Source organism: Colletotrichum godetiae (genome assembly GCF_030913485.1).
Source record: "Colletotrichum godetiae strain CBS 193.32 chromosome Unknown BDP55scaffold_12, whole genome shotgun sequence".
Classification (NCBI taxonomy): Eukaryota; Fungi; Ascomycota; class Sordariomycetes; order Glomerellales; family Glomerellaceae; genus Colletotrichum; species Colletotrichum godetiae.
In genome coordinates, this window is record NW_026851260.1 from 193,617 (window position 1) to 221,550 (window position 27,934).

General features: G+C 53.7%; 10 protein-coding genes across 10 annotated transcripts; 2 read left to right on the forward strand and 8 right to left on the reverse strand.

The window, feature by feature from the left end:
• The first annotated feature begins 2,620 nt into the window (after positions 1-2,620).
• Positions 2,621-3,796, forward strand: BDP55DRAFT_59048 (uncharacterized protein). Its single transcript, XM_060570918.1, has 3 exons — positions 2,621-2,808; positions 2,904-3,395; positions 3,466-3,796. Exons 1-3 carry the CDS (start codon positions 2,735-2,737, stop codon positions 3,668-3,670), a joined length of 771 nt encoding a protein of 256 aa, XP_060431875.1. The 5' UTR covers positions 2,621-2,734; the 3' UTR covers positions 3,671-3,796.
• A 2,852-nt stretch (positions 3,797-6,648) lies between these two features.
• Positions 6,649-7,313, reverse strand: BDP55DRAFT_59089 (uncharacterized protein). Its single transcript, XM_060570923.1, has one exon. The coding sequence runs from the start codon at positions 7,162-7,164 to the stop codon at positions 6,796-6,798; it is 369 nt and encodes a 122-aa protein (XP_060431876.1). The 5' UTR covers positions 7,165-7,313; the 3' UTR covers positions 6,649-6,795.
• On the reverse strand, positions 7,270-9,716 carry BDP55DRAFT_692331 (La domain-containing protein; the record flags this gene model as incomplete). Its single annotated transcript, XM_060577104.1, has 2 exons — positions 7,270-8,334; positions 8,400-9,716. 2 exons carry the CDS (start codon positions 9,714-9,716, stop codon positions 7,270-7,272), a joined length of 2,382 nt encoding a protein of 793 aa, XP_060431877.1.
• A 278-nt stretch (positions 9,717-9,994) lies between these two features.
• On the reverse strand, positions 9,995-11,006 carry BDP55DRAFT_59086 (uncharacterized protein). The gene has a single exon (XM_060570922.1). It carries the CDS (start codon positions 10,849-10,851, stop codon positions 10,237-10,239), a length of 615 nt encoding a protein of 204 aa, XP_060431878.1. The 5' UTR covers positions 10,852-11,006; the 3' UTR covers positions 9,995-10,236.
• A 456-nt stretch (positions 11,007-11,462) lies between these two features.
• BDP55DRAFT_657020 (uncharacterized protein) lies at positions 11,463-12,853 on the reverse strand. The gene is made up of 3 exons (XM_060574394.1): positions 12,343-12,853; positions 11,671-12,237; positions 11,463-11,605 (listed from the first exon to the last, which is right to left on the reverse strand). Exons 1-2 carry the CDS (start codon positions 12,753-12,755, stop codon positions 11,883-11,885), a joined length of 768 nt encoding a protein of 255 aa, XP_060431879.1. The 5' UTR covers positions 12,756-12,853; the 3' UTR covers positions 11,463-11,605; positions 11,671-11,882.
• Positions 12,854-14,847: 1,994 nt separating this feature from the next.
• Positions 14,848-16,784, reverse strand: BDP55DRAFT_59187 (Got1/Sft2-like family-domain-containing protein). Its single transcript, XM_060570932.1, has 4 exons — positions 16,293-16,784; positions 15,960-16,080; positions 15,454-15,604; positions 14,848-15,395 (listed from the first exon to the last, which is right to left on the reverse strand). The coding sequence occupies exons 1-4, from the start codon at positions 16,513-16,515 to the stop codon at positions 15,243-15,245; spliced, it is 648 nt and encodes a 215-aa protein (XP_060431880.1). The 5' UTR covers positions 16,516-16,784; the 3' UTR covers positions 14,848-15,242.
• Positions 16,785-17,205: 421 nt separating this feature from the next.
• Positions 17,206-19,015, reverse strand: BDP55DRAFT_657036 (uncharacterized protein). Its single transcript, XM_060574395.1, has one exon. It carries the CDS (start codon positions 18,781-18,783, stop codon positions 18,370-18,372), a length of 414 nt encoding a protein of 137 aa, XP_060431881.1. The 5' UTR covers positions 18,784-19,015; the 3' UTR covers positions 17,206-18,369.
• A 3,941-nt stretch (positions 19,016-22,956) lies between these two features.
• On the forward strand, positions 22,957-24,564 carry BDP55DRAFT_692333 (helix-loop-helix DNA-binding domain-containing protein; the record flags this gene model as incomplete). The annotated part of the gene is made up of 1 exon (XM_060577105.1): positions 22,957-24,564. The coding sequence occupies one exon, from the start codon at positions 22,957-22,959 to the stop codon at positions 24,562-24,564; it is 1,608 nt and encodes a 535-aa protein (XP_060431882.1).
• Positions 24,565-24,600: 36 nt separating this feature from the next.
• Positions 24,601-24,992, reverse strand: BDP55DRAFT_59299 (uncharacterized protein). The gene has a single exon (XM_060570943.1). It carries the CDS (start codon positions 24,886-24,888, stop codon positions 24,637-24,639), a length of 252 nt encoding a protein of 83 aa, XP_060431883.1. The 5' UTR covers positions 24,889-24,992; the 3' UTR covers positions 24,601-24,636.
• A 482-nt stretch (positions 24,993-25,474) lies between these two features.
• On the reverse strand, positions 25,475-27,768 carry BDP55DRAFT_629798 (nitrogen permease regulator of amino acid transport activity 3-domain-containing protein; the record flags this gene model as incomplete). The annotated part of the gene is made up of 3 exons (XM_060572064.1): positions 25,475-26,432; positions 26,490-26,886; positions 26,910-27,768. The coding sequence occupies 3 exons, from the start codon at positions 27,766-27,768 to the stop codon at positions 25,475-25,477; spliced, it is 2,214 nt and encodes a 737-aa protein (XP_060431884.1).
• Between the last annotated feature and the right edge of the window lie 166 nt (positions 27,769-27,934).

The following is a 27,934-nucleotide window of genomic DNA, read 5'->3' on the forward strand; positions in this document are numbered from 1 at the left end:
CGCCTAGAGACTTGTGCTAGCGCTGTCGTAAGTGGCATCAGAGGACGGGTGCTCCCTGCGACAAACCCGATGCCGCTGCGCACCAAAGACCAAAGGCCAAGGCAAGTGACGGATGCTTGTGGTGGTGGCTTTGGGGGACTTTGAGAGTGCTCTTTGAAGATGTTGCACTTGTAGCGGATGTTCGGGTTTCAAGCAGTGCAGTTTCTTACTCCGAGAGATCCATGGATGGCAAAGACGGTATTCGCGAGAAGAACGAGCATGGCAGGCATGTGCGCGGCCTCCGATGCAGTTGGCATTGCCTGCTTGCATGTAACACCTGCAACCTGTGCCTGTGACCTTGGGCCCGGGGGAGTTGTACTGGTTCAATGGAGGCTTTGAGCTGGAAGGCGGAGAGGGAAGGAGGGACGAGTTGACAACGAAGCAGTGGGAGGGAGTATGACCTCATACCGACAGGCATTTTGACCAATGAGACATCAGGAATCGCTCGTGCCTTACCTCCCATAGTAGCCCTCCACTTGGCCGAGCGCCGATAGGAGGGGGCCCAGGACCTGGTAATGAAATGGTATGAGGGGGGGCTCTGCCACCGAGTGCTCGGTCAGTCCGCAAAAACACATTTCTGTTTTCCCACTGAGCCAGGTGATGCCCAACTATTCGTAAGTCTGTCACAACTAAAATTGAGGGTCCTTGTATATTTGTTTCTTCTTTCCTTTCTCTTAATGCCTCGAGATCCACGATGTTTGTTCTTCTCGGTAACAGGTCGATCACGTCGAAGCTAGGTTGGGAGTATTTTGGGAGTTCGCCGTAATTGCGGCATGATATCATTTGTTTCGAAACAGCAAGTGGTTACCGAAAATGCAATCAACCCCATTCGGTATCTGTAAGGATACATCATATTACTGGTTACATTCAGATAGAAGTGATGGGAACATAGGTACGCTAAGGTGGTCGCGGATGACAAGCAGACGGAAGTGAAGTGATCGAGTAGAACATTCGGAGTGGGTGAGGTGATTGGGCTGAGAATCTTATGTGGACTGTGGAGCGAATGGAATGCCCCGCGGTGACACTCTCGAAGAGGGGAACCTGGAAACCTGCACCGAAGGGCAAGGGTGGTCTTCGAGCCCGTGACGTAGTTTTGCACTCTTCCTGCTTCTTGACGGAGTGCTGAGGCTGGTTACGTGGCGCAGCCACACTCTGCATCGGAAGGTGCCACACGTGAACAGTGGATGCGTGGCGGTGGTGGCCCGGCCCTTGAGTCTAGACTCTGCTTCCCGTCACGTGCTTCGTCTGGTCCGAAAATTACCTCATCCTCGATCAACGGCGGAAAACGGGACTACCGGCCGTGAGTGGGGATTCCTTGTTCCTGCCTCCGTCGCAAGCCCAAACAACTGCATTGTGTGATTCGTCCAGAGGAAACGGCGTCGGCCAATGATGCTGCCCAGTACAAGAGGGTGGAGCCACGGCTGCTACCCGCCAACCACATCCCTCCACCTCCACTACCTCGCTTTGCATCTCTTCACCGTAACCTGATTCTTGAATGTTTTGGCGCGGGGGAGAATCGCATCCTCAGAGTTCGCACAAATGCCAGTTTACCTAGGTATTCAGACTGCAGAGTCATCCGAAGGTCATACCTATCTATACCTTCAATTATGAAGCTGGTGAATTGACTCCGAAGAGATCAACAGGTCAAGCATAGCAAACGCGAATGTCGCACGGATTTGGCCAAAATAATTGACAGGATACTTACCCGGCTCGGCCTCGTAATTCTATCCTCAGGTTGCTCGACGTTTCCCCAGCCTCCCAAGTTCTCAACAACCCCATTCCATGATCAAGGCCAGCAAACACGCAACCTGTTGCCAATCAGATCCCCTGCTTGCTCGAGTGAGCCAACACCGCTATGCCATCACCCGTGTACGAAGTACGGAGTATCCGTACCCATTGCAATGCAATCATTCAGGTCGTGCAAGGCAAATCCTCCACGACCTGATTCGACCGCACAATGACACACGCAAGCAACCGGGTCAACCGTCAACGTCACGCCAGCTCAATCCCGTCTGGGGCCTCGCCTTCACTTCAGCCTGTCACGCCTGAATGGCCCTCTGTCCTGACTTCTGCCCTGCTTTTCCTGCTTGTCGTCAGGTCGTCCTCCCTTTACAGCTTTCGTCTGTTTGTTCCCTGTTCGCGCCTTGCCCGCTTTGCCGGTTGCCCAGCTTCAGAGCTGCTTCTGGCCTGCTACTACTGCGGCTGCAAGGGCCTCGAAGCATCGAGCATCTCTACCCAACCTCCGCTTTCCAAGGAATACAGACCAGGGTCTGTGAAAAAAAAAAAGAGACCAACACCAAGATTTCTGGCCCGCCTGTTTCTCGCCCCTCACAATGGGCAACAAACGCGCAATTCCCAGCTTTCGCTTCCACCATCGCTGTCGCCATGGGTTCCCAATTCGTTCTGGCCTGGTCCCGTTGTCGTACCCGGGCCAGATTCACCGCGTACGGCGTCATTTGTCTCTTGACTGCATCACAACGACTTTTTGTTCTTGTTATTTAAGTGATTCCTCCACCCTCCGAAGCTGTGTCCCGTAGTTCACTCTCTTTCCCTTCCATCCGCCTTTGTTTGCTTCAGCCAGCCTAGTGATACCCTCCCCCTCGCAAGATCCTCTGCCGCCTCGTCCTCAACAGACCTGTGATACCCAACCCCTTCAGACTTGAGCAAAGAGACCCCCACTCAACAAACCATCAATATGAAGTCTGCCGTCATTCCTCTGGCCATTGCCGCCAAGTTCGCCGTTGCCAACCCCATCGACGCGCGTCAAGTGTAAGACACAAAGCCCCTCCCGCTCGGGATCTAAGAGATAGTCCAAGGGGGAACCTCAGAGCTAGCCCAGACACATACTAACACAGCCCTCCTAGCTCCGACGCCCCGGCCTTCACCGCCGCCGCCGATGCTCTCATCTCAGCCTACATCCCCACCGACCAGTGGGACTCACTGACCTCGGCCTTCGGCTCCGCCGCCAGCGCCGCCAGTGTCACCGGCGACCTCAAGTCTTACATCTACTCCGTCCTCAAGGCCACCAGCACCCCGGACTGGTTCGCCGCGGCCATCCCGACTCAGTACACCAGCCAGTACGGCGCCCTCGAGTCCGCCATTGAGAGCCTTCGCCCTACTGCCGCCCCGGCCGGCACCCCCGTGCCTACCGTCATCGCCGTGACCACCACCAACTCGGACGGCAGCACCATCACCACCGAGATCTCTGCTACTGTCACCCCCATCCCGACCACAATCACCACCGACGTCGTACCCACGCTCTCCGCCAGCGTCGTGACCGGAACCGACTCCGCCGGCAGTGCCTTCACCTCCACTGTCGTGAACACCGCATCCGAGTCCGCTACTGGAACTGCTGCGTAAGTTACCACCCTCTATCCACCTACACACTTTCATCTGGAGTACACGTATACTGACACTCTTCCCCAGTACCACCGGTGCCTCCGAGTCCGCCTCCGCAACTGAGAGTGGAGCCTCCGAGTCCAGCGGCGCTTCCGCCACTGACGCCTCCGGCTCTGCGACCGGTTCTGCTGCACCCTCCTCCACTGAGGCCCCCAACGCTGCCTCGACCGCCATGGTTCACGGCCTCGCCGCTGTTGCCGCTGGTGTTGTCGGTCTCGTCATGGCCTTCTAAGTGGGATGAGGTGATGAGTTAACGTATGTTGAGTGAAACGCAATAAACGGTCGGAATAATGAGGCAAACGGCATGAAGACTTGTAGATAATGACTTTTTTGGTTCAATCACCTTCTCATCTTGGTCCCTAATTCTGCTGTAACAGCAGGTAGTGGGAGAGAGATGAGGATGATTATGTAATAATGAGTAATATGGCATGACTTTTCCATCGTATTGTACATGGCTGTCGATGAAACTACTGCGTTCTGAGTATGGCCGAGCAAGATGGAACAAGCGCAAGCCCGGTCTCTGTCATGGATAACGTTACCCAGGGTATGACTCCATACATGTACATATTGATAGTGAGCTCGCCGTTGTCACACGGCCGCTTGTCGGATCCCTTCCGGCCCTGTTATTTCTGTGCGGCTGAGTACTTCGCCGGCCCTACGGCTTCAAAATTTGTATCAGCGAGCGAATGGATCTATACTGAAGGGAGGAATGCCACGGAGGACATGTCAGCGCTGAGCCCGGCGGAGATCAGAGAGACTCAGCTGTCCGCCTGATTCTCTTTCTCTTCTCCCTAGCTGAGTGAGGCTTCTGACTCTTAGAGACCTCCCGTCAGATGTCTCCAGCACCTTGCTCTCGCAAGTGTATCTTGCCCACTTCACCGTAGATTACCACAATACCTTCTAGTCACTCAAAACTCGAATGACCACTTCAACCCCTCGGTCCAATCCCAAATGGGAAGCCGTGTTAGTCCTCTGATCTGAGGGTGCCAGCTTCGCCATCTTTCTTTCTGCTTCTGCGGACAGGGCGAAAGAGTTGGGGACAAAGCTGGGCGAAATCCACTCCACTTCATGGCCTCTTGCCCTGTGGATATTTTGTAGTACCAAATGCTGTCTTGATGGAGCTTCGTTTGCTGGCCCCCTGCTCGCGTAAAGTAAAGAATAGAGCCCGGCGCGTGACTGCATGACTGGGCACTCATCGCAGCAGCAGTGGCGCATAACGAGGTTACGTTCCCGGTACCCAGCTCAGTGTAGAGACTTTTCAGACACACTACACACACAGCTCGTGGCTGATGAACAGGAATACTCCTGTTTATCACTACTCAAGGTGGCTGGCCATTGAGGTTTTCATCGGCTACTCCGAGTCTACCGAATCATTGAGCGTTCTTCCCCAAGTCTCCCAAGGAGGAGGAGGTCATTTTCAACGTTGACGAATGCCGCGCCTTACATGTTGGGAAACTTTCGTTACTTGTATTTACCAAAAGAAAATCGACATGAACCATTTCATACCGAATATTTGAAGCATTTACTTTAGAAGCACCAAATCTATGATATGCTCGCTCAGGGAGGGAAATCCGGAGTGGTCGTCTTTTGTCTTCCCCGTGAAAACTTTCTCTCACCAAGAGCCTAACTCACAACCAAGACCGAGGACTGATAAACTCGCGCGACTGGAACCACTCTTATTGGAATATGAGCTATGGCATACTAGTACGGATCACCGCTTGATTAATGAGCAGAGATAAGTTGACGTCGATAGCTGGCTCTCGCTATGCGAGTCCCGTAAAGAGAGTAACGCACCAGCAACTTCGACCCTTTAGAGAAGCCGCCTCAGCAAAGTAAACAGCAATATTCATGGGAGCAAAACAATTTTGTGTCTTGGAAATTTGGAAGCGGCCAGCTACCTACCCCGCACCTCCCTTTACGGCGCGAATAGAACCTACGACACCCCGAGAAAACGCCACCGTCCCCAACCACATCTGCAACATCGTGATATCCGCCTCCTTCTCACCACCACAACCAAAATCGCAAAAACCATCAAAAAACATACAACACCAGGTATTCGCTGGTCGTCACCGACCCAACTACTAATCCGGCCCTCATTGGCTTATCTATGGGAGAGCGGACGGGATCCCGAGTTTTCCAATGGGTATGGTCGTATGTGGTGGTAAGAGAGGCTGAAGCTGCTCATATAGTCTAGGTGGCCTGCGGCGAGGAGCAACATGATGCCCCTCCACCCACTCACCCCGTTCAGTCAAACATACGGAAAGTTAACTCGTGATCCTAGTAAATGTCTGTGATCGCAGCTCTGATTCCAGGTGAGCTTCAGACCGGTATTCCATAGTTCCGAGAGAGAAAGACTGCATCCCTTCCACCATGATGACTTCACTGGCAACGATGCGACTTGGATGTAACCCAGCATGAACGCCAAATACTCCATATTTATTCATTTTCAAAGAGGTCCTAATCATACAATACAGCATCAGCTCGACTGATTTGCCTGATGATGCCGTCTCTTTCTTTTCCCCCAATATCCCCGTGTGTGCGCGCTGATGAGAGCGAAGAAGGAAGGTTAAAAAAGAAAGAGAAAGTCTAGTAGAACCCATGAACCATTGCCTCCAATTTCTTGTGACCGCTCGAATGCATTTCATGCCCATAACCCTCCCCACCCCATTTCCCTGTTGTGTGTTTTTTCCCCAGAACAAAGCATGCAGGAACTATGTGCAGTAAAAAAATAAAAAAAAGGAAGAAGGGAAGAAACTTTTTTCTTCGTCTAGCAATGAGGCGAGGGGAGAGAAGTAGGGAGGAAACTCAAGATCCATCCATAATGAGAAACCCGCCAAATGAAAGTAGAAACCAATGAATAGTCATTCTCGGACCTTGTATGCCGAGTTACGCCGGAGAAGAGACCTTCATCAACCCATGTCCGAAGCTGCTTCAAGACGAAGCCTTTCGCATTCAAACGCAAGAGGGGCGAAGCCTTCCTCTGTGCCTCATTCTTTTTTGCCTCTGATTATCCCCCCCGTCCCAATTAATTCCGAATCAAACCTCCCATGGGTATGTCGCTAGCCACCTGGTAGCATGTCTCTCTCTGCGGTCCATCCCCTTTTGCGAGAAAGAAGCAGACAACTTTTCCAACCTTTCGAATACGACAATAGCTGCGGTCTCGTTCCGACTGACCCCAAGGAAACGTTGCAGATTCAACGATCACGGAAAATGCGCTCAGTGACATTGCCCAAGATGGAGAATCGAGCGACCGCAACCTAGGCAGGTCCATCACAACTTGTTGTCGAAGAAATTCCAACAAGAGATTCCCAATTCGTAGAACATCCTCGTCATTGTAACCGACCTAGATGCTACCTCTCAAGGGATCTCGGCTGTCGCGGCTAGCCTTTTCGCTTCTTCATAGAGAGACTCCAGGTTGTCCAGAGGGTGTTCGTTGTCCTCTTGTAAGACCGCTTCATAGTATGCAATCAAGTTTTTGAGGCCAGTTGTATTGATGGTCTCCCCCGTGGCGTCCGCCACTGCATATGCCCGAAACTCCTCAAACATCTCCAAATCAAAATGCCAGGCCAAAAAATGAGACCAGAACCGATAAAGGGATATCATGTCGCCGGGGATGTCCCCGGCCAAAGTGTCTTGCCGTTGGGAGAGCGCGCGCAGACGAAATTCAGGGTACGGGACGTCGTCGATGTACGACTCGGCAACCGACTTCTCGCCTCGGACACGCATCAGCAGGTGCGCGTGTTGAGAAGGACTCGACAAGTTGCTGCTGTCGTCACCGCATCCTGATGCTGCCGCCTCGCTGCCACAGCCCACGACAATGCCTTCGTCCAACTAGGACTGGAGGGCTTCAGCAGGCTGGGCGTGGTTTCCGTTTGTCAAGGGAGCGCTCTCCGTGTGGGCAGAGCCATTGACGAGGGGCTGAGCCTTCTCGGTCTCTGACGAGGCCTCAGCCGTTTGCTCGGATGCAGGGCCGGGCTGGAACTCAGGGACTTGAGCAGAAAGCTGTGTCTCGGCAGCGTTGCCGTTCATAGTGCCGTTCGGCTGTCCGTTCTGAGCCTCGGTAGGGTAGGGGACGTAGCTGTTCTCGGCACCGTTGGGGTAGGCAGCAGTCGGCGAGATGACAGGGTAGTCGCCGAGCATGCCGTGGTCGTAATGAGCGATGGCGTGGAGGGAACGGGGGTAGAAGTACTGGGGACCCTCGTTGCGAGCAGCATCGAAGCGCAGCTCCATGTTAGGGTAGACGAACTTCTGCCAGTGGGTACGAGATCTCAATCTCTCAATGCCATCGTCGCCAACAACGTAATCCAGCTGGGGGCACTCGGCAATGATTGCGCGCAGGGTCTGGGCATCAGCCACCGAACGAACCCTTTGGAAGCCGAGAACAAGCTCCAAAGGCACGAATCCCTGGCTGTCCATGTTCTTACGCAAGTAGGTATCCTTCAGGAGGTTCTCAACGGAGAAGTAGTACTCCATCTGAGGGATCATGATGTGTCTAGTTTGCTCGTAGAAAGCCGCGTACGAGCCCGGGGTCATGGGGACTCCATAATCCCAAGTAACCTGATTCATGTTGGTCTGAACTTGACGCATACGGCCAGAGTTGGAAGGGCCACCAGCACCGCGGAACGCTCCGGAACCGTTCGACTGGCCGCGACCGCCGCGACCACCGCGGGACTGCGAGCCGCCGTAAGAAGGCTGGAAGCTGCCACCCTGGTGAAGGGGAGGGCTGGCGTATTGTCTGGGGCCTTGGGAGCCGAAGGAGTTGCCGTTAGACATGTAAGAAGACTGCTGAGCGTGCATGGGCACGTTTCCAGGGTGGCCTCCGCGGCCTCTGTATCCGCCCCGGCCCCTATCACCGCGGCCTTCTCCTCTCTCTCTAACAGGACCGGCCTGCTCCTGCTTTATGAGTCAGCATATATGTTGAGGACGATATCGCACGACAACCGAGGCAAGAAGAAACTTACATTGGTTGCATTTGACTGCGACTCCTTGTTGCGCTCGCCGGAGTTGGGCGCCGTGGGCTTGCGCTCCTTGCCGTTCGAGACTTCCATTGAGCCCCGCTTGTTTGCAACGGGGGGTTGAGAGTTGGCTCTGGCCGGAGCGTTGCCGTCGCGAGCACGGTCACGGGCTTCGTTTCCTGCCTTGGTAGGGGCAGCAGTGCCGGCCGGCTTGTCAGCAGAGGCAGCAGCAGCAGCAGCACCGTGACCGCCACGAGAAGTAACGTCGCGTCCACCACGAGCAGCACCTCGTCCTCCTCGAGAGCCTCTAACTGAGGGCATGGGGGTGGAGAACTGGACAGTAGGGACAAAGTCCATACGCTCCCACTTGTCCTTTGAACGTCCCTTGGCGCCAGCATCGTCCTGGACCTCGGCCTCTACCCGCTCAACCTTCTCGGAAGGCTTGCGCTTCTCCTCCTTGACAATCTCCTTGACCGCTGTCTCAGGCGTAGGCCATGAGTGGACATCGCCAACAGGGGGAGGGACCTCGGTAAGACGGCTATCTCTCTCGATAACCCTTGAGCCACGGGCACCATTTCTTCTGGCGGCGGAATCACCATCGCCAGCCTTGCGCTGAGACTTGGTGGCAGCAGGAGCACCGTTGGTGGCTTCAGCACCCTCAATGGCCTTCTTGTTCTTCTTGGACTCCTGGCTGTTGGGCCAGGTGTCAACTGGGGCGGACGCACTGGCAGCACCATTTGCGGTGGGCAAGGTGACAGAGGTCTTGTGAGCCTGTGTCTCCTTGCGCTGGGTCCAAATGTTGACCGAAGGGAGCGGCGCCTCGACGAGCTCGATCTTAGGCTCCTCCTTCTCCTGCTCTGCTGCCTTCTCCTTCTTGGCATCGTCGCTCGATTCCTTCCCGGCCTTGCCTTTTCTCGGCTTCCTAGAGCCCTTCTTCGGCTCGGCCTCGTCGGTCACGCGAGTGGATGCGCTTGCCGACCTCACGCTCTTCTCACTTCGGCGGGCAGAGGCTTCGGTAACGACCTCCTCGTCATCGCGTCGAGAGTCGGTGACGGAAGCAGCGGCAGATGGTGTGTTTGTGCTGTTGGCTTCTGCTTGGGCAGAGGAAACGTCCTGCTTGGCAGCCAGTTGAGCCTTGAGAGGGATATTTCTCGAGGACTCGTCGTCAGCGGAGTCGGTGCTCTTGACAGCGTTGGGCTCGACACCCGGTTGTTCGCCGTTTACTGAGCTCGCAGAGTCCTTGCCGTTCTCGGTGGTCTGGGTCGGGGGTGTTGTGGCCGCCTGACCCTTGGCGGCTTGAGCGTAAGAAAATGCAGTAGCCATCGTGTCTGATGCTAGGTCTGATGCAGAAATAGGCATGCCTTGAAAGACTATTGGGGTATAAAGGGACTAGGGAAGATGATCAACAGATCCAATCCTGCCAGGCCCTGTAGTAGCCGCGAACGGGCTGTTGTGTATCCTGCTGTTGGGTAAACCGAGGTTTACCGACAACTCCTGAGACGGAGACAGACCGGAGAGGGCGAACCAAACCTCTCCGCGTGGTCCGGAAGAATGAGTCGGTCGGCGGCCTGAGGTGCCGTGGAAGGGATCAGGTGCCGGTTGACGTCGTTAGAAGTCGTAGAAGATTGAGGCAAACGCAAGGATGTCGGGACGAGCAGGTGCTGCTGGTCCAGTGAAGCCGGAAGGTGGCTAGAAATTTCGGGCGAGTGCGGTAACTAGCTTAGGACGAAGGCACGCGAGGACTGACGAATCAGTCGAATCGGGTGCGCGAGCGAGATGATCTGAGGTGCGGTGGAAGCTGTGTTCCTCGTAAACGAAGAGGGGAAGGTGGGTTGAGGTCACGTCAACGAAGTGTTTTTTTTTTGGGTTGCGTAGGGACAAGCGAGGCGAGACGCTCCGGAGATGCTCGGGCTGCGGTGATCCAAAGAAAACGTGGAGGACGGTAAACGCAAGGCTTCGATTGGAGGAGGGCTTGATTGTTGGCCTGAGGGGTCTCGCCGGTCGTGTAGGAAATGTCCGCTATTGGAAAATTGGCGAACAGAGAAGTGTCGGCCGAACAGGACGAGTGAACAGAGGAAGAATGACCACAAGGATACCGGTAGGGCAAGGTTTGTGGAGGAGAGGGATAGAGAGAGGAAGAGAGGATATGTGTGGTTGTGGGAGAGGAGGAGAAAAAGGACCCAGGAATAAAATCTGAGGCCCGAGTTTTTTTTTTTGTGAATGAATTTTTTTCTTTCTCGGGAAAGCCACTACCAGGTTGGCACTTGAGGTAAAAGGTGGAGGCAGCTTGTTGACCAGACTTTTTAGCGGGGAGGGGGGGGGAAAGGGACGCCGGGACGGAGTACAGTGGGCGATTGGAATTCTTTGGTGATTGACTGGGAGGAGGTTTGGGGTTCATGGTTGAGGGAAGGGACCCCCAAGGCACTGACAATGGACTGAGATGCGGGCGGTGCTTCATCCGCCGGCTTCCATGTACCTTGGTGATTCATCTCAGGGCATTTACCTTACAGGCTTACACACTGATGTCAGGCAGGGCAGAGATGCAGGACATTGTCGGTGAAGCATGCACCACCTCATCTAATAGAAGAGACACACCCCAATCATTCATCAGGCTTTATAAGACACCTAGCGTACCTTGAAGTAATGTGTAGTAAATAGGTAGGTGGTAAGGTAGGTAATTGAAAGTCTCATTCATCCAGGGCATCCAATAGGTCTATGTCTCAGGCGATGCGCTGTGAGCGAGTGAAAGGACGGGACGGGTGCAAGCCGACCTGGAAGTAGGAGAGCGCGCAGGAGGCCGAGGATGGAGGGGTCACCACCGACTGGCGTGGGATGGGCGCCCAGCGACTCCAGTTCTTGTCTTTGACGGGGCGGGCGGTGGCCGAAATATTTCCTACCTGAGGCCATGAGGCCGCTGGAGGGGGCATAATACACCTGGGCCCGGTGGTACCTCATGTGGCCTGGACCAGTTAGGAAACACGGATACTGAAGGCTTCCGACGACATGGGTAGGCTTAAAGTGGCCGGCAACGGCAGAAATTGCCCATCGCTCCGACCCGACAGGGCAGGGTAGACAAGCAAGGCACTTGCCATTAAAAAGGTACCTTACCAGTATTACCAGCAGCAGGGCAGAAGCGTGACAAGCAGGAAGCAGGACTGACCAATATAACACAAAGTATTGGTGGTGAAGGCAGCCCTTCATTGGATCATCACCTCGGTGTAAGTCAGAAAAGGTTGAATTGTGTAAGAAAAACAGAAGTCAGGGAAACAGTACTTACTCAAACGAAAGGAAGAAAAACCTATACTGATTACCCCTCTCTCTCCTTCTCCTCTTCTGGTCAATGGCCTCCACTATGGTAGCACGGGCAGCCTGTAGGTATTAGTCTTTGCATAGTCACCACCTCGCTTTGCATCAAACCGAATCCTGGGATCTCTCTGCCTTTTTTTTTTGTGGCCATCTTTTTTTTTCCCTTTATTGCCTACCATCTCCCTATCCGTATCTAACCCCGGAATGGTCTGCCCGCTGCTTCTTCTTCCTGCTGACGGCTGCGACCTTCTGCATGCGTGCCCATCCCATCCATCCCCCTCCGGTTCCTTGTCGGCTTTGGTGGGGTTGCGCGAATATAAGTCGGTTGTTTACCAGGCCAAGGCATTTTCTCTCATTTTTATCATGTGCCTTTTTGTGTGATGACCCTTCAGCTAAAGCCTTAGTCGCCCGTAATGACTGTGGTGTCGTAAGGTATGTCATCATGTCATGGAGTGCTGTTGCCCATGTACAGACGCACCGCCCTGCGCCGAAATGCACCGCACCATCCGCTCGAGCGGGCAGATGGATGGTTTCGCTTCTGCTTGCTGCAAGTCAGACTTAGGTAAAGTATCTGGGCCCTCTGAGGGAGCCGATTTCTCGTTTTGCATTATACATCGACAACCTCGAAGAAGTTGCAACTTACCTAAAAGGGACTCTTCGCGAATTCCAGTTAGTATGTTCAAAGTAAGGCAGGTGCGTCGAGGCAGTCACGCAGTAATACCATGCACTTTCCAGCTCCCTTCTGAATGACAGGCGCCATTGGCTACTTTGGTACGTACCTTGACGCGGAGAAAATGAAGACTGAGAAGCCCGCTGGATTGCTGGATTCCTCTCTCCATTTGCATATCCACGGCCCACGCACAATTCTCCTCTCTTTTGCAAAGAGTGCCGGTTGGACCGCCTTTCCTCTGCAGTCTGCGTTGCATCCAATCCTCTGAATACCCATGGCACAGAACTGAAGAGGATAACGGTAAGCGCGGCTATGTTTCTTCTTGTCCGAACTTCCAGGACCTGGATTACATAACCACGGATACACGCCCTCTGTCTGTCTGACATTTTACCTAGTTTGAAGCCCTCGTCCCACGAGCGTCTACTGCAGCCTACAAGTACGAATACGTCGCATCACTGTGCCACACACACACACACACACACACACACACACACACACACACACACCGCCACAGGGCGTCTCCTTGATCATCAACCTTTGGCCGTCCTTCTTCGAAAGCTTTGTTTTCGGAACGACTTCCGGGCCGTTGGGTGTACTCAAAGAGTGCGCAAGGCATATGCCACGGTGTACACTATCGAACCCTCAACCAGTTTAGTCTGAATGACCACCTCTCTCACGTTTGTTGCCTTAGCTGCCTTAGTCATCCTCAATACCCTGAGAACGACATGGGCAACATCAAAGACAACGGTTTTCCATGTCCGGGTCGCCTACGCGGTGGGCAATTCCCGACCCTGGTCCCAATTCTTTTCTATGTCTTCTTTCTCATGGTATCTGAATTTTTTTTCTTTACGAACAATAGCCCGGCCGGCCATTCCACTTCTTTGATACAAAGATGCGCGTTCGTGGTTCACCCCGATACAACACATTCTTGTAATCCAATGCATCATGTCTTCGCCTGCCTAGGGCCGAAAAGGCTTAGCAAGCCCTGCGCAGACAGTCAAAAAACGATACGGGGCCAGCCACACTTGCCAGACCTCTTTGAAGTTTGCTTACACTGTCTCGACCTTCAGCCACCGCTCCCATGGCGTAAAAGGCTCATTTCAATGCAGAAACCCGGATAATTTTACCCGACGTCTTGCCGAAGGAGCCCGTTCGTAGAACTTTTCCGTAGGGAATCCCGAGGGGGTCTCGCGTTAACAAAGGTAAGTCTCTTTTTCCTATTCGAGGATGATAGAGACAGGGGCTGGGAACAGTCGAAGCCAAGTAACATCGAAAAAGCTCATCTAAGAGGGTTTGCGCACAAACGCCTGAACACGGCAATTTCGGCCAACAATCTGTTGTTCCCCCTTCCCTCTTTGGCGAAGCTTCCCAGGATCCCATCTCACAATCAGTGCTTCTCCACCGGTGCCCTTGGGGCATTTATCGTTTGCTCTCGAATGAAGTGGACTGACTCGCCTTCCGAGCCTTCCTGGCCGTGCCGGGATCCACCGTCCGAAGTGGACACTTCTTCGGCAACTTTCCCATCCCCCGTGAGGTTTCTACCTTTCGGCACCTAAATACCCTGTCTCTCAGCCTTGCAATGGGACCAAATGCGGATTTTGGGAGGTTCTGAGGCAGGTTACCCCAGAACACCGAGATTGTCGCTCGAAAGGTGAACGGGATACCAGAGAGAGAGAGAGAGAGAGAGAGAGAGAGAGAGAGAGAGAGAGAGAGAGAGAGAGAGAGAGAGAGAGAGAGAGAGAAACATTACATTTCCTCTTCTCAGGGTTCTCGGTAGAGGCTAAACGGTCGATCATTGTGGGACCGGGCTGTTTAGAGACCCTTGTTGAAGAAGCAAAACCGAGTGAAAATCCTCAAAACAGAAGGCCGGCATCCAAGCCTACGACGCCTGAATTTCTGGACATTGACCAGTAGTATGCTATACATTCAACGAAGAGTCTATATTGTGTCTTCCAGCGTTTCGACGTTTTTGCGAGATTTCTTCCCCCTACCTAGGGGTAGTTCTTCGCCTTTCAAGTATACGCGTAAAGTTCACTCCTACACCTCAGGACCTTCCAACACAGCTACTTTACTAGGTGAGTAGACATAGCCAGCAAATGAGAAATTCCTTCATCGAGAGGTCTCCGTAGAGATGAAATGCTCTACTTGAGCCAGAATAGAATATAGACCTTATGCATGGGGGAGTAGTCACTCGATGACCTTCGTTCATGCTAGCTTCCGGCAGAAAAAGCAAGAGCAGGATTCGAGATCCGTTGAAGCCAGGCGAAGAAACCGCGCCACTCTTTGACCTGCGACTGATCGAGAGGATTTCACAACTTGGAATACCTGGTAGAGAAGAAGACCTTTGGGTGAAAGACGAAGGGACAAGTCGATGAGAAAAACCCGACCTTTCAAGTCACAGATTGCCGCGATTTGGAAACCATCCGTGCGAAACGATGCCTGAATTCCTCAAGAGTGGTTCAAATTGCTCTTGGACCGGTTGGTCCGCTTACGATACAGCGAGATGGCCAGACAAGCAGAGGCAAGGCTGCGGACGAGACCCATACCGAAGACGAATAAACAAAGTGATTGTGACCGAAACGTAGAACATCACACCCGGTCGAGGAACCGATCAAATTCAGAGTCGTGGCCTCTCTTATCAGTGGCGATTTTGAGCAGCCAGGTCTGCAGCCGAATGCCCCAGCTGCCTAGTACATTTACGTGAACTACATTTCGATATCTGCCTGTTTCGGACATCCCTTTGCCCACTGTATGTCCCACTATGTGTACAAACCTGAAGAACAATGCCGGGTAGCTGCCGTGAAACAATCATCCATAATCATTTTCCGTCTTCATCTTACAAGGTACATGTGTACAACACGAGAGCTTCAAGCTCAACCCGTCATCCAGGCAGCAGCCCTTCTGGCACCGAATGTGGTGGCCAGGCGCAGTCCACTCGAACCCATAGGGAAGTAGCTGACCAAGTACCAAACCAGGCAAGCTAGTTGGATGATGGCCGAGATCAAGGTCAAAATGGTGCTGTGCAGCTGTGTCGGAGTCAGCCGGTTTGCTTCCGCCTAGCAATAGGAACGTCATGGAACTTACGCCGAGAGAGAAGTACATGGAAAGCCCGAGCGATCCAAAGTAGGCAGCAGTGAAGGGTAAACGCTGGCCGGAGACGAGGTGTTTCACGTACGCCATCGGGCCCATGACGGCCGCGAAGGACGCCAGGAACAGGAGAGAGCCAAGTGTCCATCTGAGAAACGATAGCGTTAGCAAAAGGTACGCAAGTTGAAGATGGCGACCGTCGTATCAACGCTAAACTCCTCGATGGTCCTCATCACGCCGTTCGGTCACCGGATAAGGTGTTCATAACTAGCTCGCTATGCAAGATCATCTGGCATGAAAGGCGGGTAGATACAGAGGGGCAAGGCTACATTCGGGCACGGCACAATAGGTGCCGATCCACAGATATCTTTGTCGATCTGCCGCGCCGGCAACTAGCCGGGTTGATAAGCACCCGTGGGGTGATCCTCGACGGAAGAGAGCAAACCCGCTAGTGACAAGGCACAGAGGGTAGAGGGTAGAGGAATGAAACCATGGAAACTCACAGAATCACAAACTTGCGCGGCCGCACAGCTACAACCGGGAACAAGGCGAAGCAGATGACGAAGCAGGCGAGGGCGCCCAGGTTACAAGCACCAAAAATGAGTAAACGGTCCCAGCGACTCACTAAAGTGGAATATACTACGTTAGCATGGCTGTTCCGGAGAAGATGAAGCGGACACGACAACACCACTTCGTAAGCCCGCCTGCTCACATGGCAATCCGAGACATGGCAAACCACAACTAGAGGCTATGCCAGCTGCAGGGGCGTTGAGAGCTCTAGGATGAAGCTGCCAGAGGTGACGGGAGGGCAAAAGCACAAAGACCAAATGACTCACGCGTTGCAAAGCCCTCTTCCTCTTCCCTCCTGTTGGCAGCAGGCAGGGGCGCGCCGGCGCCCTCGGTTGTCGGGAGCTGTATATAGCTGTTATTGCCAAAGGGGTTGAGGGACTTGATCGAAGACATGAGGCCGGACTGTTGCGCCGTATTGACGGGCACATCCTCATCCCGTCGCGACCAGCCCAGGGAATTCATCGAATCTCTGAAAGAAGCGGACGCCATCGTATCGGTGGAATATGGGAGCCGAAAGATGCAACTATGACGTGCTACACGCAGGTGTCGGTGCTCCCTCGCAAACCGGGTAAACAGCAAAGATGCACGCAAGAGCGGGAGCGTCCTCTTTGTGTGTCGAGTAGTATATGGTCAAGTGACAAGTAGTCCTTGACAGTATCGGGGGCAGTTCGCTCGGAGTCGGTTTGCGGAGGGACTGTGATTGGGTGGAGGGCGACTCCGGGGTGGCCTCCGTCGAGGGTACTGGGAGAGCACGGGAGTAGATGACTGGTATAGCGCGGCAGATGAGCGTCAGGAAGACGGGTGTCGAGCTGCTTCTCCACAGCCAAGATGGTCAGCTTGGTTGATATACAGGGTCATGGTCCATGATGGAGGGGAGGGTCGGAAAGCGCATACGATTAAATGTGCACAGGAGGGTGGGCTATTCGGAGACCACCTGTTCGGTTTGTGATGCGACGTAGGCTGGTCTTGATATCTTGGTGGTGGCCTAGTGTCCGCGCGTACCGCACCGCGTAGCTATAACGTAAGTTTCAGAGGCAGACGCGAAGACGAGGGCGAAGGCAAGAGGCAAACGGCGAACGGCCTTCAGATGGAGGGGGGGGGGCTAAGGCGGCTGGTACACGAGGTTGATAGCTTGATGAAGGGGGTGGGGAGGTGATGGAACGGAACGGAGGTCGAGAGAGAGGCAGAGAGGATGGAGACAAGGCAGGGTGAGCTTGAGAATGTCTCAGAGCGAAGCAGCGCAGGTGCACCAGGTGCGGTTGAACTCGGCCAATCAATGGCTGCATCCTTCCCCGGACACACAGACCACCCGTCGGCTGCGAGTACGTACCCATGATCCCCCGAAATCCGGGCTTCAGAAGTTCAGCCAACCAACACAGCCACCAGCATTATCGAATTCTGGTCCAGCACCTTTCGAGTCCAGTTCTATTTCCTCAGAGTCTCTGGGTGGGTCCATAAGGTCATTCTTATCCTTAATCGGAAGCACATGATTGGAAGCCTTCTCCCACTCCACACTCGACCCGACCTCCCAGAGGCACTTTGCAACCTCTACGTCTGTCTGCGAGGACTGCGATTCTGACAGGTTCACCATCATCTATGTCGTTGATACAGTGCGGCTGCAACTCTGAGACTTGCTGATGGTAGCCGTGCAGGAGGAGGAAAGTCAAGACCGCATCGAGCAGGTAAAGGCCAGTTGGGGTAGGATTGCCGCCGGCACTCGCTGCGGAGCCGACGATCACATCTTGGCCAGAGGTGGGTTTCCCACCAGATTTCCGTCCTGTTATGCCGCAATGGTGGTGATGATGGTCTGAAGGGGAGTAAAATGTTCAGAGACAATGTTTGAGATATTTGTCACTGCCGCCGGCACCGCCCATCAAATCACGATGCTCTTTAAGTATTGAACAATCCCGCAAGTATCTAGGATCAAGAGCCCACGTTACACACAGTATGTATACGCCACAGGGGACAAGGCTCGAGAGTGCTCGACATCACAGCGGCGGCCTCTTGATTGTCTGAGGTGCTTGCCAGACAGTGAGTGAGTGTGTGTGTGTGCTACCCCAAACGGGATATACCCAAGATATCAATGTATGCGACAAGACGGCGGTCAGGCTCTTTGTCTTTCTATTAAGCGAGTCATAGTCAAGGTAGAAGGCGATAAGGCAAAGGTTCGAGGCGGTGAAGATGTTTGCACGCGTTCCAGATCTTGCAAGTTGACAAGCCTCCGGCACACATAGGTCTTGCATCAACCTGGCTGGATATCTCAAATTCGCGGATAAGGGCTCTCTCCCTTCCATGCCTGACGCCAACAAGCCGACATCTTGGGCATCGACAGGGCTTCACCTATTAAGCATGTTTTTGCTGGCGGCGGTTGCGTAGGCCTCTAGAGCCATGTCGTCCAACTAGCAGTCGAGCCGGCCATAGGCCGTGGCCGCCATGGGTAAGGTGTTCTGCGAGGGGTTGAGAAAACTGGTTTCTAAACAAGCCGATGCGAATGAGACAGAATCCCATATCTGATCCAAGGGCATTCTGGGGCCTTACTGGCCTCGGGTTCCTGGCCGGGCAGTCTAGGAGCCATGGAGAGCCCAGTTTACATGAGTTCGTGATGTCTTCTTTTGAGGGAAAACCAGACATTTCAAGTGCATGACCACCTTTTTCTTGCCGATCCTTAAGCAGGTCCCGATGAGCGTCGTGAGTCGTCGCGACCGGCGCGGGTCCAGTAGGTGGGTAAGTTGTCTTAGCTGTCTGACTTGGAGGCATCACGGGGTCCGGCTGCCCTCCATCTCATCCCGACTCGGACCAAGAGGCTGCCAAAACGTCCCGGTGAGGATACAATGGGGGTGCCACCCCCGGAATATGGGACGAGTCAGGAGATGCAGGTGAAGTGACAAGCCTCATCCAGATGACATAGTGTCTGTTAATAGAAGGCGGCCTTGATATAAATCCTAGCGCGGTTCCCTTCTGTACCGGAGAGAAAGAAAGAGGAGAGGAGAGAAAACGATTGAGCAAACAAACCTCAAACAACACAACAGACCGATTCTCGACTCTCGAGTTACGCGGGAAACACAAATCAAGAGGAGGTAGGTGGAGATGCCCCGTTCTGGAGTTGGCAAACGAAACAGAACAGACAGGACCCCAGAGGGCCAGAGGGAAACCAGAGTTGACAAGGGAGGACAGAAACAACCAGCCGAGATCCGGATCCAATGCATCAGAGGCCCCAAAGTTCCTTACCTTTACCTCGACTCACCGACGCACAGACCATCGATACAAGACACAAGAGGAACGCGCTTATTCGTACGAATACAGGCTTGCAATCGCATATCATCACCACCGAGCTAGACGCTGGAATAAGACCAAGATACCAACAAGTAGACGATACCTACCACCTTTACCTTGCACACAGCCGGACATCACCGCCCGGGTTCTCTGGAAAGTTGGAACATTCAGGTATAAAGTTGGTCACTGCTTAGTGATCGCATATACGGATACGTTTGCGCGAGTTATCCAAGAAATCCCAAGCCGCCGGGTCCGAAACCCCTGCGCATCGGCGTCGACATTTCGGGGAGCTCTCACTCTGGTCTTCAAAGCAGCACGTTGAGTCCGTCTCGCCGACCCCCTTTTGAACCGACCGGGAGCTTTGCTCTAGACATTGGCAGGCGGAAACCTAATTTTGCCTGCATTGCCCTCGTTCTTAGGAAATAACGGCGATACTTGGAGCGACAGCAACCAACCAACCAGCCCACTTGCCTAGGTCCTATTTCGAGGCAAGTACTCTGGACTGTACCTACCTCAACAACTAAGCTGGAAAGAAGGCAACGAACGCTTTCTACCTGCCTATTTCATTTTGCTCGAGACATTGTCTTATTCCCTGCTTTTCCATGCAAGAAATCACTTCATCTGCGTCTACAACACTACCCTGATATACCCTACTACGAATACCAACCTCATCTACGCCCTAGCACCGTGAGAAAAGACGCACATCTAGCGATCGACAGGGATCATCGCACACTACCACTCCGAGCCGGCTTCCGACCACGATCTTGGCCCTCCACTGAGCCGTTTCTCTCGCTCCCCGTCAAGCTTCTCCAACTCTCCAGTCGCACCCGTGAGCCTGTACGGTGTACCCGCACACAGGCCGCATTCCCCACGGAGGAATTCTTTGGTCCTACCTGGAACAAACGCTCCAAAAACCGCCCCCAACCAACAATACAGGACCCCAGAAACTGCTGCACGTCAACCGCACCGCTTTCCCGGGAACTATGTGAGTGAACGCCACTTCACTTTCACATCAGACATTATTCAACTGACCGCCCGTCGTTGCTGCGTTGAAGATCTATAGAGAAAGACATACTGTCGTCACTTCCTTCTCCTCCTCAGCAAGGTTGGTACACTACTTTGCGCACCCCTCCAATCCTTTTCGCTTCCTCATGAGTTACCTAGCCTTCCCCCCTCGTTGAGTTGTATTCCACGACTCAGCCTCACAGCCGCTTCTTCCGCCACACATTTATTATACATGACATACCCGCCCTCTTCCATTCCCTCTCCTTGCATCGCATCCATTTACTTGCTCTCCCCTCCCTTGTTCCTCTTACTCTCGTGTCACGGATCCCATTTCTGACTGGTCCAAAGACAAAAAGTCAACTTCGACTGTTTTGCTCATTGCACCTTGGTATCTGCGCATACCATACTCGACGCTACATCCGCCCCAAGCATATTGCATTCCTCGGCCATTTTCAAGTATAGCAGTCACGCAGTCAACTGTCACTGTACCAAGGGTCCGACAACCATCGCAGCAAAGATACCCGCCTGTCTCCGACCCGTCCGAACCGGCAGCAACCCATTTCATCCGTCGCACATTCTCACGCACTCGAGTGTCACCACCAAGTACTTCAGTCCGCCAGCCCGCCTATACTGCGTACTAGCGGGCACTTCACAGCAAGCATCAGCGCCAAGTACGGTAGCAATACCAAGGAATCAGCACACCACCTTTTCCTGGCATTGGACCCCTCCCTTCTCTTCCTGTCGACAAGAGCTGCTTTCCACCAGCACCTTCGTCCTCACCCTCACCTCTATTTCCTCCTTGTGCAACGTCAAGCGTCAGGCGAAAAGCCGAGCCAAAGCGTTGTTTTCGTCATCTCTCGAAAGGAACAGCATCTACCGTTACCGTGTAAAGTTGGGAGACTGGATGAATATTACCCACCACCCATATTCTTCTGTAAGTCAGCATCCGTGTCCCATCACTTCACATCGTCCGTTCTCCTTCGCGTTGGTCTTATTCCCTTTTTTTTTTTTTTTTTTTTGCCCCTCGGCCCACGGACCGGACTACAGACTTGCCATGCTCGATAGCACAAGCACACCTCGAGGTCCTGAACCACAAGTTGTCTTGTCCCATCCTGGCAAACCCTGCTGTGAACCCCTTCATGACCCCCTGTCTCTGGGCCTGGATCACCCAAGCCTTGAGGCGTGCTTCACGCCGCAAAAAGTATCCGCATTCCATTCCAGCAGAGTGTGCTAACCTCCCTTGCAGCGGACGCATCCCCATTTTATTTCTTGAACAAACGCAAGAGACGCTACACCCTCCGTCACCAACCTACCTAACTCACCGACACGAGCTTTACCTTTTTGCTCCCCCACAGCTTCGTAGAGGTAAGGTGAACCCGAAGGAGGACCCTCCCCAGCCCCTGTCCCCCGTCCTCGATTCTTCCTTCCCCCCCCCAAACCTACCTTACCTTACTCCGTACTCACCTTAAGGTACCTTAAGTACAAGGTACTTGGGTACCCCTCGCCTCTTTCCCCCGCCCTCGCCCTCGGCGTCTGGCATCGGTCTCCCGCATGGGCTTTTCTTAGCACCCCATGTATTAATCGTGCACTTTAACGAATACTTGACACTACACACGTCCTTCTCCTTCAACACAGTCCTAAACTAATTTGTTCCCCAGCCCAGTCCAGCGCAGCCGTAGCGCCTAGCCCCGAGGCTCCTACACCAACTTCTTACTCATACCTACTTTCGCTCACCCGCACCCGCATCGCACTGCTGCGCACCACACTACAAACCCCCGGCTCCCCGACACCGCATTTCCATCGCAACTTGACAAGACTCAACTCTCTTCCTCTTCTTCTTCTTCTTCTTCATCACCTCCCTCCCTCCCTCCAAGACCTAGTAGCCACTTGGTCCTCTGTCGCTTTCCACTGCTTCCGCGACTCAACAGGCAGCGACTTTCTACACATCTTTATACACTTGTGCGACAGGCGACCCAGATCGCAAACCTTGCCTCGCTTACTCCCACACTCTGGCACTCTCAGTCTTTCGCACACACACACACACACACGCCCCCTCTTAACCGCTTCTCGCCTCGCTACCATCTTCGACGCCGGCTTTCCTTACTTAGGACGCCATCCCCGCACCTTCCACAGCACTGCAGTGAATGGCCGTGTAACAACGGTTTTGTGTGCTGTCGACCAACATTACATATTCCCGGCATTTTTCCCTTTTGCTCGGTGAGTCAGTCCTGCCTTGGTCGCGCCTTCCTTCCCGCACCCACACTGCTCTGCCACTCACTCTCCTTGCCTATTTTGCCTGGGTGGCGTTCGGAACTGCCTGCGCCTGTGTGGAGAATATCCGCATGTCCAACCGCCAGTTCGTGTCTGTCCGACAGGAAAGCAAAAACTGATCGCAGCGAACCTCGGAGCATCTTTGATTCGCGCAACTTTGCTATCGTATTCGGTCGCACCGCTGACACGTCGACTCGCTACAGCTATAACCTCTCCAGGACAAACTTCTCGCATCTTTCCAGTATAACAGAGCAGCCTGTCACTGCACTTCTTGACGAAAGAGGCGGTGTGAGCACTACAGGTCAGCGAGACCTCGTATAATCGCCGATCCAGCGTATATCACACGCAAATTAAATCAACGCCGTGTCAACAGTACCTACAATGGCACAACACGGCTTCGGCCAGTTCAACGGTGGCCACGGTGGAGGTGGCGGCGGAAGCATCGATCCTAACGACTTGGCCATGGGCGCAAACTATGGATCATCCTATTCCAACAACTACAACTCCAACTCAGGAAACACAAATGGGTTCTCGAGCGGCTCCGCCCTCTTTGGAGACGATGAGCTGCTCGATGGCCTCGGAAGCCCGACCGAACAGCCGTTACATGGCCATGGCCAGGATTTTGGCGGCGGAATGTCAAACATGGATATGGGCTTCAACCAACCTATCTACGGCTCCCACCACGGCCTAGATCAAAACCACATCAACGGCTACTCCAACACCCCCGACGGTGACCCCATCCAAAGCCCCTTTGTGCATAGCTTCAATAACTCGGGATTCGGCCAGATGCACCATCGCCAGGCGCTCGGCACTTCACTTCAGTCTCCCATCTCCTACTCGGGCTCGCCCTTGGCTGGGTCCGACCTGACTGGTGATGCCGCCGAAACCAACTACCTCAACGCTAAGAACCGAGCCAGAATGGCACAAGCTATGCAACGGAAGAGCTCATCTTCCAACACTCGCAGCCCCATGACTCCCAAGTCAGCGATGCACTCGGTACCGATGGCGACCCAGGAGTCAACTGGCTTCGGTTCTCAGTCCATCCGGGCCCAAGGCATGCATGAGAAATCACCATCCGGAGGTCAGTGGATGCAGACCCCAACAGGAAGTATGGCAGCGTCCTATGGCTCTGGCTTCTCGTCGCCTATTCAACCCGGTCTCGCTCAACTCAACGAGGTCATGATGAAGGGTGGCACATCGATGCCTGCAAAGCTAGGGGCTCAACCCGGAGGTGCGGTCTCCTCTCAAGAGATGAAGCGGAAGCGGCGTCGGGAGTCTCACAACCTCGTCGAGCGACGCCGCCGAGACAACATCAATGAGAGAATTCAAGATCTCAGCAGACTAGTGCCCGCACATCGCTTGGAGGATGAGAAGATCCGCAAAATGATACAGAACGGTACCCCGCTCTCGCCTACATTGTCCGGCATTTCGAACCCATCGCAGGCTACCTCGGGCCTTGCCGGTCCGGGCGCACGTCGCGCAGCTGGCGCAACAGGCAATATTACGACTGGCCTCCCCCTCGAGGACAAGGACAAGGGTCCCAACAAGGGAGACATTCTGAACGGCGCAGTCAGTTGGACGAGAGATCTGATGTGGATGCTGCACCTGAAGCTGCAGCAGCAGGAGGAGCTGATGAACGCCATTGCGGAACTCGGCGGCCATTTCCCGTTTGAGCTCACAGAGGATGAGAAGCGCATGCAAACCGAGCTGATGGAAGCCATCTCCAAGAACGAGGTTCCAGGGTACTCCCGCACGACCGGATCTGGTCTTCGCGTACCTCATCACACCGACTTCCGCGGCGAGCCCATGAATGGCTCAGGTAATGCTGACGGTACCTCTGTTAGCCCTGGCGCTACCAACGGCACCGGCCTCGCCAATGACCTCAACGCCGGCAGCGAATTTTGGAATGATCCGGATGATGATGACAGTGGTCCAACTTCGCTGAACTTCAAGGAGGAAGACGAGTTCGGCATGGACCTGACACAGTAGGACGGACTGTTGGAATCCATGGCGATATCCCTGCCGTCTCTATTCTGATCCTACTGCGCTCATCTTCTTATTTCAAGTTCTTGCTCTGTTTTCAGCATTCGCGCGGTCATGGTCTCTTTGTTGCATCCAAGCGCGTTGGGGGGCGGTCAAGGATTTCGGTGGGCGACGGCGTTGACAGGTATTTTCGATTACACGGGTGGCCGGAGGCTTGCCAACAGTCAGTGAAGCACAACGTGGGGAGGAATGGGATGTGTTTGGTTGAGTCGGCTCGGGTTTTTTTGGTTTTGATTTTCGTTTCTGTTTTCTGGGTTTATCAAGCATCATTCTTACTGGGAGACATGATACCTCTGGGTTCGGATGGGCATTGCACAAGGTCTTGTTGATCCTTTTCCTTTTTAGTTTCTCTCTAATTTACAGGGCAGGCGGGCATGGGGAAGGTTCGCGGGTTCGATATCTTTCAGGCAAATCTTTTCCCAACCATGGTCTTCTCTTCTCGCTGTCCTGGAATTATTTCTACAATCTCTTCTCTCAATGCTTACACGCGGTCTCTCAGGTTTCAACACATCTGTTTTTGGGATCAACTCGGTATTTTTCTTTTGGTTGTATTTACCTGACCCTCAGTGGCGTGACTTGTTTTTTCATCTTCCCGCGCGTCCTTTTGCGTTTGGCATATTCAAGGGGAAAGTAGCTTCTATCTGCTGCTGCCTCATGTTTTCCCCGCATACATACAATGATACCCTCCCTTTCTTTCCAGCCGTATGTTCCTATGAATCATCACACAACTACAGTGCCTCCATTCTCGTCTCGCTCCCCATGCATGGGACTCTTAATTTGCCGCCGCATCTCGTGAAGTTTGTATCCCTTTGAAAAGCCCGGCCTGACATGCCATGGCACGCAAGTGAGCAAATGCCTACCAGTGCCTCACACACAGCAAATGCTCGCTCATCGCCGTTAGCAGGTTCCATGCCTCCTTACGTTTCATGTCTTCCTGCAATGCGATCCTCTCTAGAGCCGTCTGCCCGTTAAAGTACTTCCACATGGCCTGCCACGCCTTGGCTACCTTGGGATCCTTGAATCGCTTGCCGATGGCCGCGAGGTAGAGCGACTCCTTGCCCGTCGCCTTCTTGGCGTCCACGATGATGTAGGGGGGCATCCGCGCCAGGTGCGGGGCCTCGTTAGTCGACGGATGATCCGTCGCCATGGGCGGTAGTTTGCGCGCGTGCGCCGTGGCTTTTTCAGCTGCCTCGCGCTGCGTCTTCTCTGCGATGCGTTCTAGGCGTGCCTTTTCTGCCGTCTGCTCAATGTGCGACGGGATGTACGCTGCCATGCCGCTGCCGGTACCGCCACTCCCGCTACCACCACTGCTGCTCCCTGCCTCAGACTTCCCGTCTGCCGCGTCGAGTGCTGAGCTACTCAGAGGGTTGCTGGTGCTGAGGGAAGAGGTATCCCCGGCTGTGCGCAATTCGTCGCTTTCAAGCTTGTGCTCGACTTCGTAAATGATCTCGGGCCAGACAACAACGTAGGCGAATGTGCACAACTGAGTCACCCATGCACCGCGCATGAGCCACGCGAGCATAGCGAGGTACGTGGGCCGATGAGCCTTACTCGGGCAGTAGTGTTTATATGACCTCGGCGCGTACGATAGCTCAGCGAGGAAGTTGGTGAGAGGTGGTGCGAGGGGGAACGTCTTTTGCCACTCGAGGCTTGCCCTGGGGAGGTTGCGGGTGTCGCAGTTTGGTGACATGATGTATGTGTCGCGGGCATGGAGAGGTGGAATTGCTATAGCACGCCGCCAGAATATGAAGTGTTGCGCGTACTTGCGCACCTGGCTCAACGTCAAGACGTTGCTCTGGCCCACTTGGTAGAAACTGAATGGGTATTAGCAAGAGTACATGATGGTCTTTGAAAGGACTCTCTCAACTTACGATTGTGTAGGCTTTGACAGTCGGGCGAACTCGACCATGGCTACAGTACTTGGATCCAAGTCTGCCTGCAGTTCGGCGATGATCTTCTTCTCATCACCCATCAGCAAGAGAGCAAAGTTGCGGTCCAAGAAACCGGGCTCATCTAGGGTGTCTTCGCCGATGAAGGAGTTAGCAGTCGTCAGCCAGAGACCCCTCTGTTCTGTCTGTCCATAGTTGTGCAAGTCCGTGACGTAGAATGGCACGGGAATCTGTACAGATGGAGTGACTGGGCCCAGCACCGTGTCAAGCTGAAGGGCCGCAATTTTGTTCTGAGAGACGGCTTCGTAAATGTCCTGGACAGAAGCTGCGAGAGACGATGTTGATAGAATCTCGTCCCATAGCAAACTCATTTTGCGCCCTGGTCTAATATCAGCAACTTACATCCCATAGTGTTCGGTACTAGCTTACTATCTTCCCGTCCCTTGTCCTTTAGGGCTGAAATACGCTTCGACTCTTTCCACACAAATTCGCTTCGCTGTTGGCAGTACTTAAATGCCTTGTTGATCTTCTTAATGATGTTGAGATAGAGTGTCTCGATGAGTTCTTTGGCTTCATGTTTCTTCGGATTCAGAAAGAACACTAAGTTGAACATAGTCATGGATGCGCGCTTGTCATCAGGCTCGTCTTGTTGGGGCTGTTCTTCTTCCTTGGAATCATTTTGCGACGCATCAGCGCCGTTGGGGGCATCTTCAGTGTCCTCGTTTGGGTCGATGTCGACAAATACCGCCGACTCCTCCGTCCGCACAGACTTGGACCTCTCTGACTTGGCCTTCTTGCTTTTCTTCTTCTTCTTCCATGTTCCACTCTCGGGAACGTGGATGGGATAAGAAACACAGAATAAAGGATCCAGAGAGAGTTGGAAGAGCTTCTTGTGATAGGCTCTCCCTGGGGTCAGAATGCTAGCGAGATCTTTGGTAGGGAAACCAGCCACATGCTCCCATGGAACGATTTGGGTTCCATCTTCGGTGATCAAGTGGTCATCCCCAGCAGTCCATTGTTGGAGCTCGTCCGCGTTGGCATCGGAGTCAAGGGATGCTGAGCCGGGCGCATTGAGACGCTCCAGTAAGATATCGTCGTACTCGGCCGAGCCATCAGCTGGCTCGTGACTTTTGGACTGCGCGTTGGGCGGCAAGACATGGGGCGGATAATGGAAGACGAAGTTGGGACCATCACGAGACCTGTTGATAACCAGCGCTACTGCCAAGAAGTTGAACGGATTCGGGAGCACGGGCGGCGCCATCTCGGGAGCGATAAGAAATCCAACGACGGTTGTGAAAGATTAGAACAGGGCGGTCAAGGGCTCCAAGATGTAAACCGTGCCGTGCCCGGCGATCATCGCCCAGTAGTCCTTGCCGTGGCGGCTGTGTCTCCAAGGAGAATCGGCAAAACCTGGGTGTGGATTAATG

Bases quoted from the DNA above. Each gene is read 5' to 3' on its own strand.
- BDP55DRAFT_59089 (XM_060570923.1), bottom strand. From the start codon at position 7,164: ATGCGTGTCCGAGGCGAGAAGTCGGTTGCCGAGTCGTACATCGACGAC.
- BDP55DRAFT_657036 (XM_060574395.1), bottom strand. From the start codon at position 18,783: ATGCCTCCAAGTCAGACAGCTAAGACAACTTACCCACCTACTGGACCC.
- BDP55DRAFT_59048 (XM_060570918.1), top strand. From the start codon at position 2,735: ATGAAGTCTGCCGTCATTCCTCTGGCCATTGCCGCCAAGTTCGCCGTT. The intron at 2,809-2,903 runs GTAAGACACAAA...CAGCCCTCCTAG, and splicing joins CCCATCGACGCGCGTCAAGT to CTCCGACGCCCCGGCCTTCA. The intron at 3,396-3,465 runs GTAAGTTACCAC...ACTCTTCCCCAG, and splicing joins TCCGCTACTGGAACTGCTGC to TACCACCGGTGCCTCCGAGT.
- BDP55DRAFT_59299 (XM_060570943.1), bottom strand. From the start codon at position 24,888: ATGATGCTTGATAAACCCAGAAAACAGAAACGAAAATCAAAACCAAAA.
- BDP55DRAFT_59187 (XM_060570932.1), bottom strand. From the start codon at position 16,515: ATGGCGTCCGCTTCTTTCAGAGATTCGATGAATTCCCTGGGCTGGTCG. The intron at 16,081-16,292 runs GTGAGTCATTTG...ATTCCACTTTAG, and splicing joins GGAAGAGGGCTTTGCAACGC to TGAGTCGCTGGGACCGTTTA. The intron at 15,605-15,959 runs GTGAGTTTCCAT...ATCGTTTCTCAG, and splicing joins CCGCGCAAGTTTGTGATTCT to ATGGACACTTGGCTCTCTCC.
- BDP55DRAFT_657020 (XM_060574394.1), bottom strand. From the start codon at position 12,755: ATGTCAGACAGACAGAGGGCGTGTATCCGTGGTTATGTAATCCAGGTC. The intron at 12,238-12,342 runs GTAAGTTGCAAC...TGCAGCAAGCAG, and splicing joins TCGCGAAGAGTCCCTTTTAG to AAGCGAAACCATCCATCTGC.
- BDP55DRAFT_59086 (XM_060570922.1), bottom strand. From the start codon at position 10,851: ATGAAGCACCGCCCGCATCTCAGTCCATTGTCAGTGCCTTGGGGGTCC.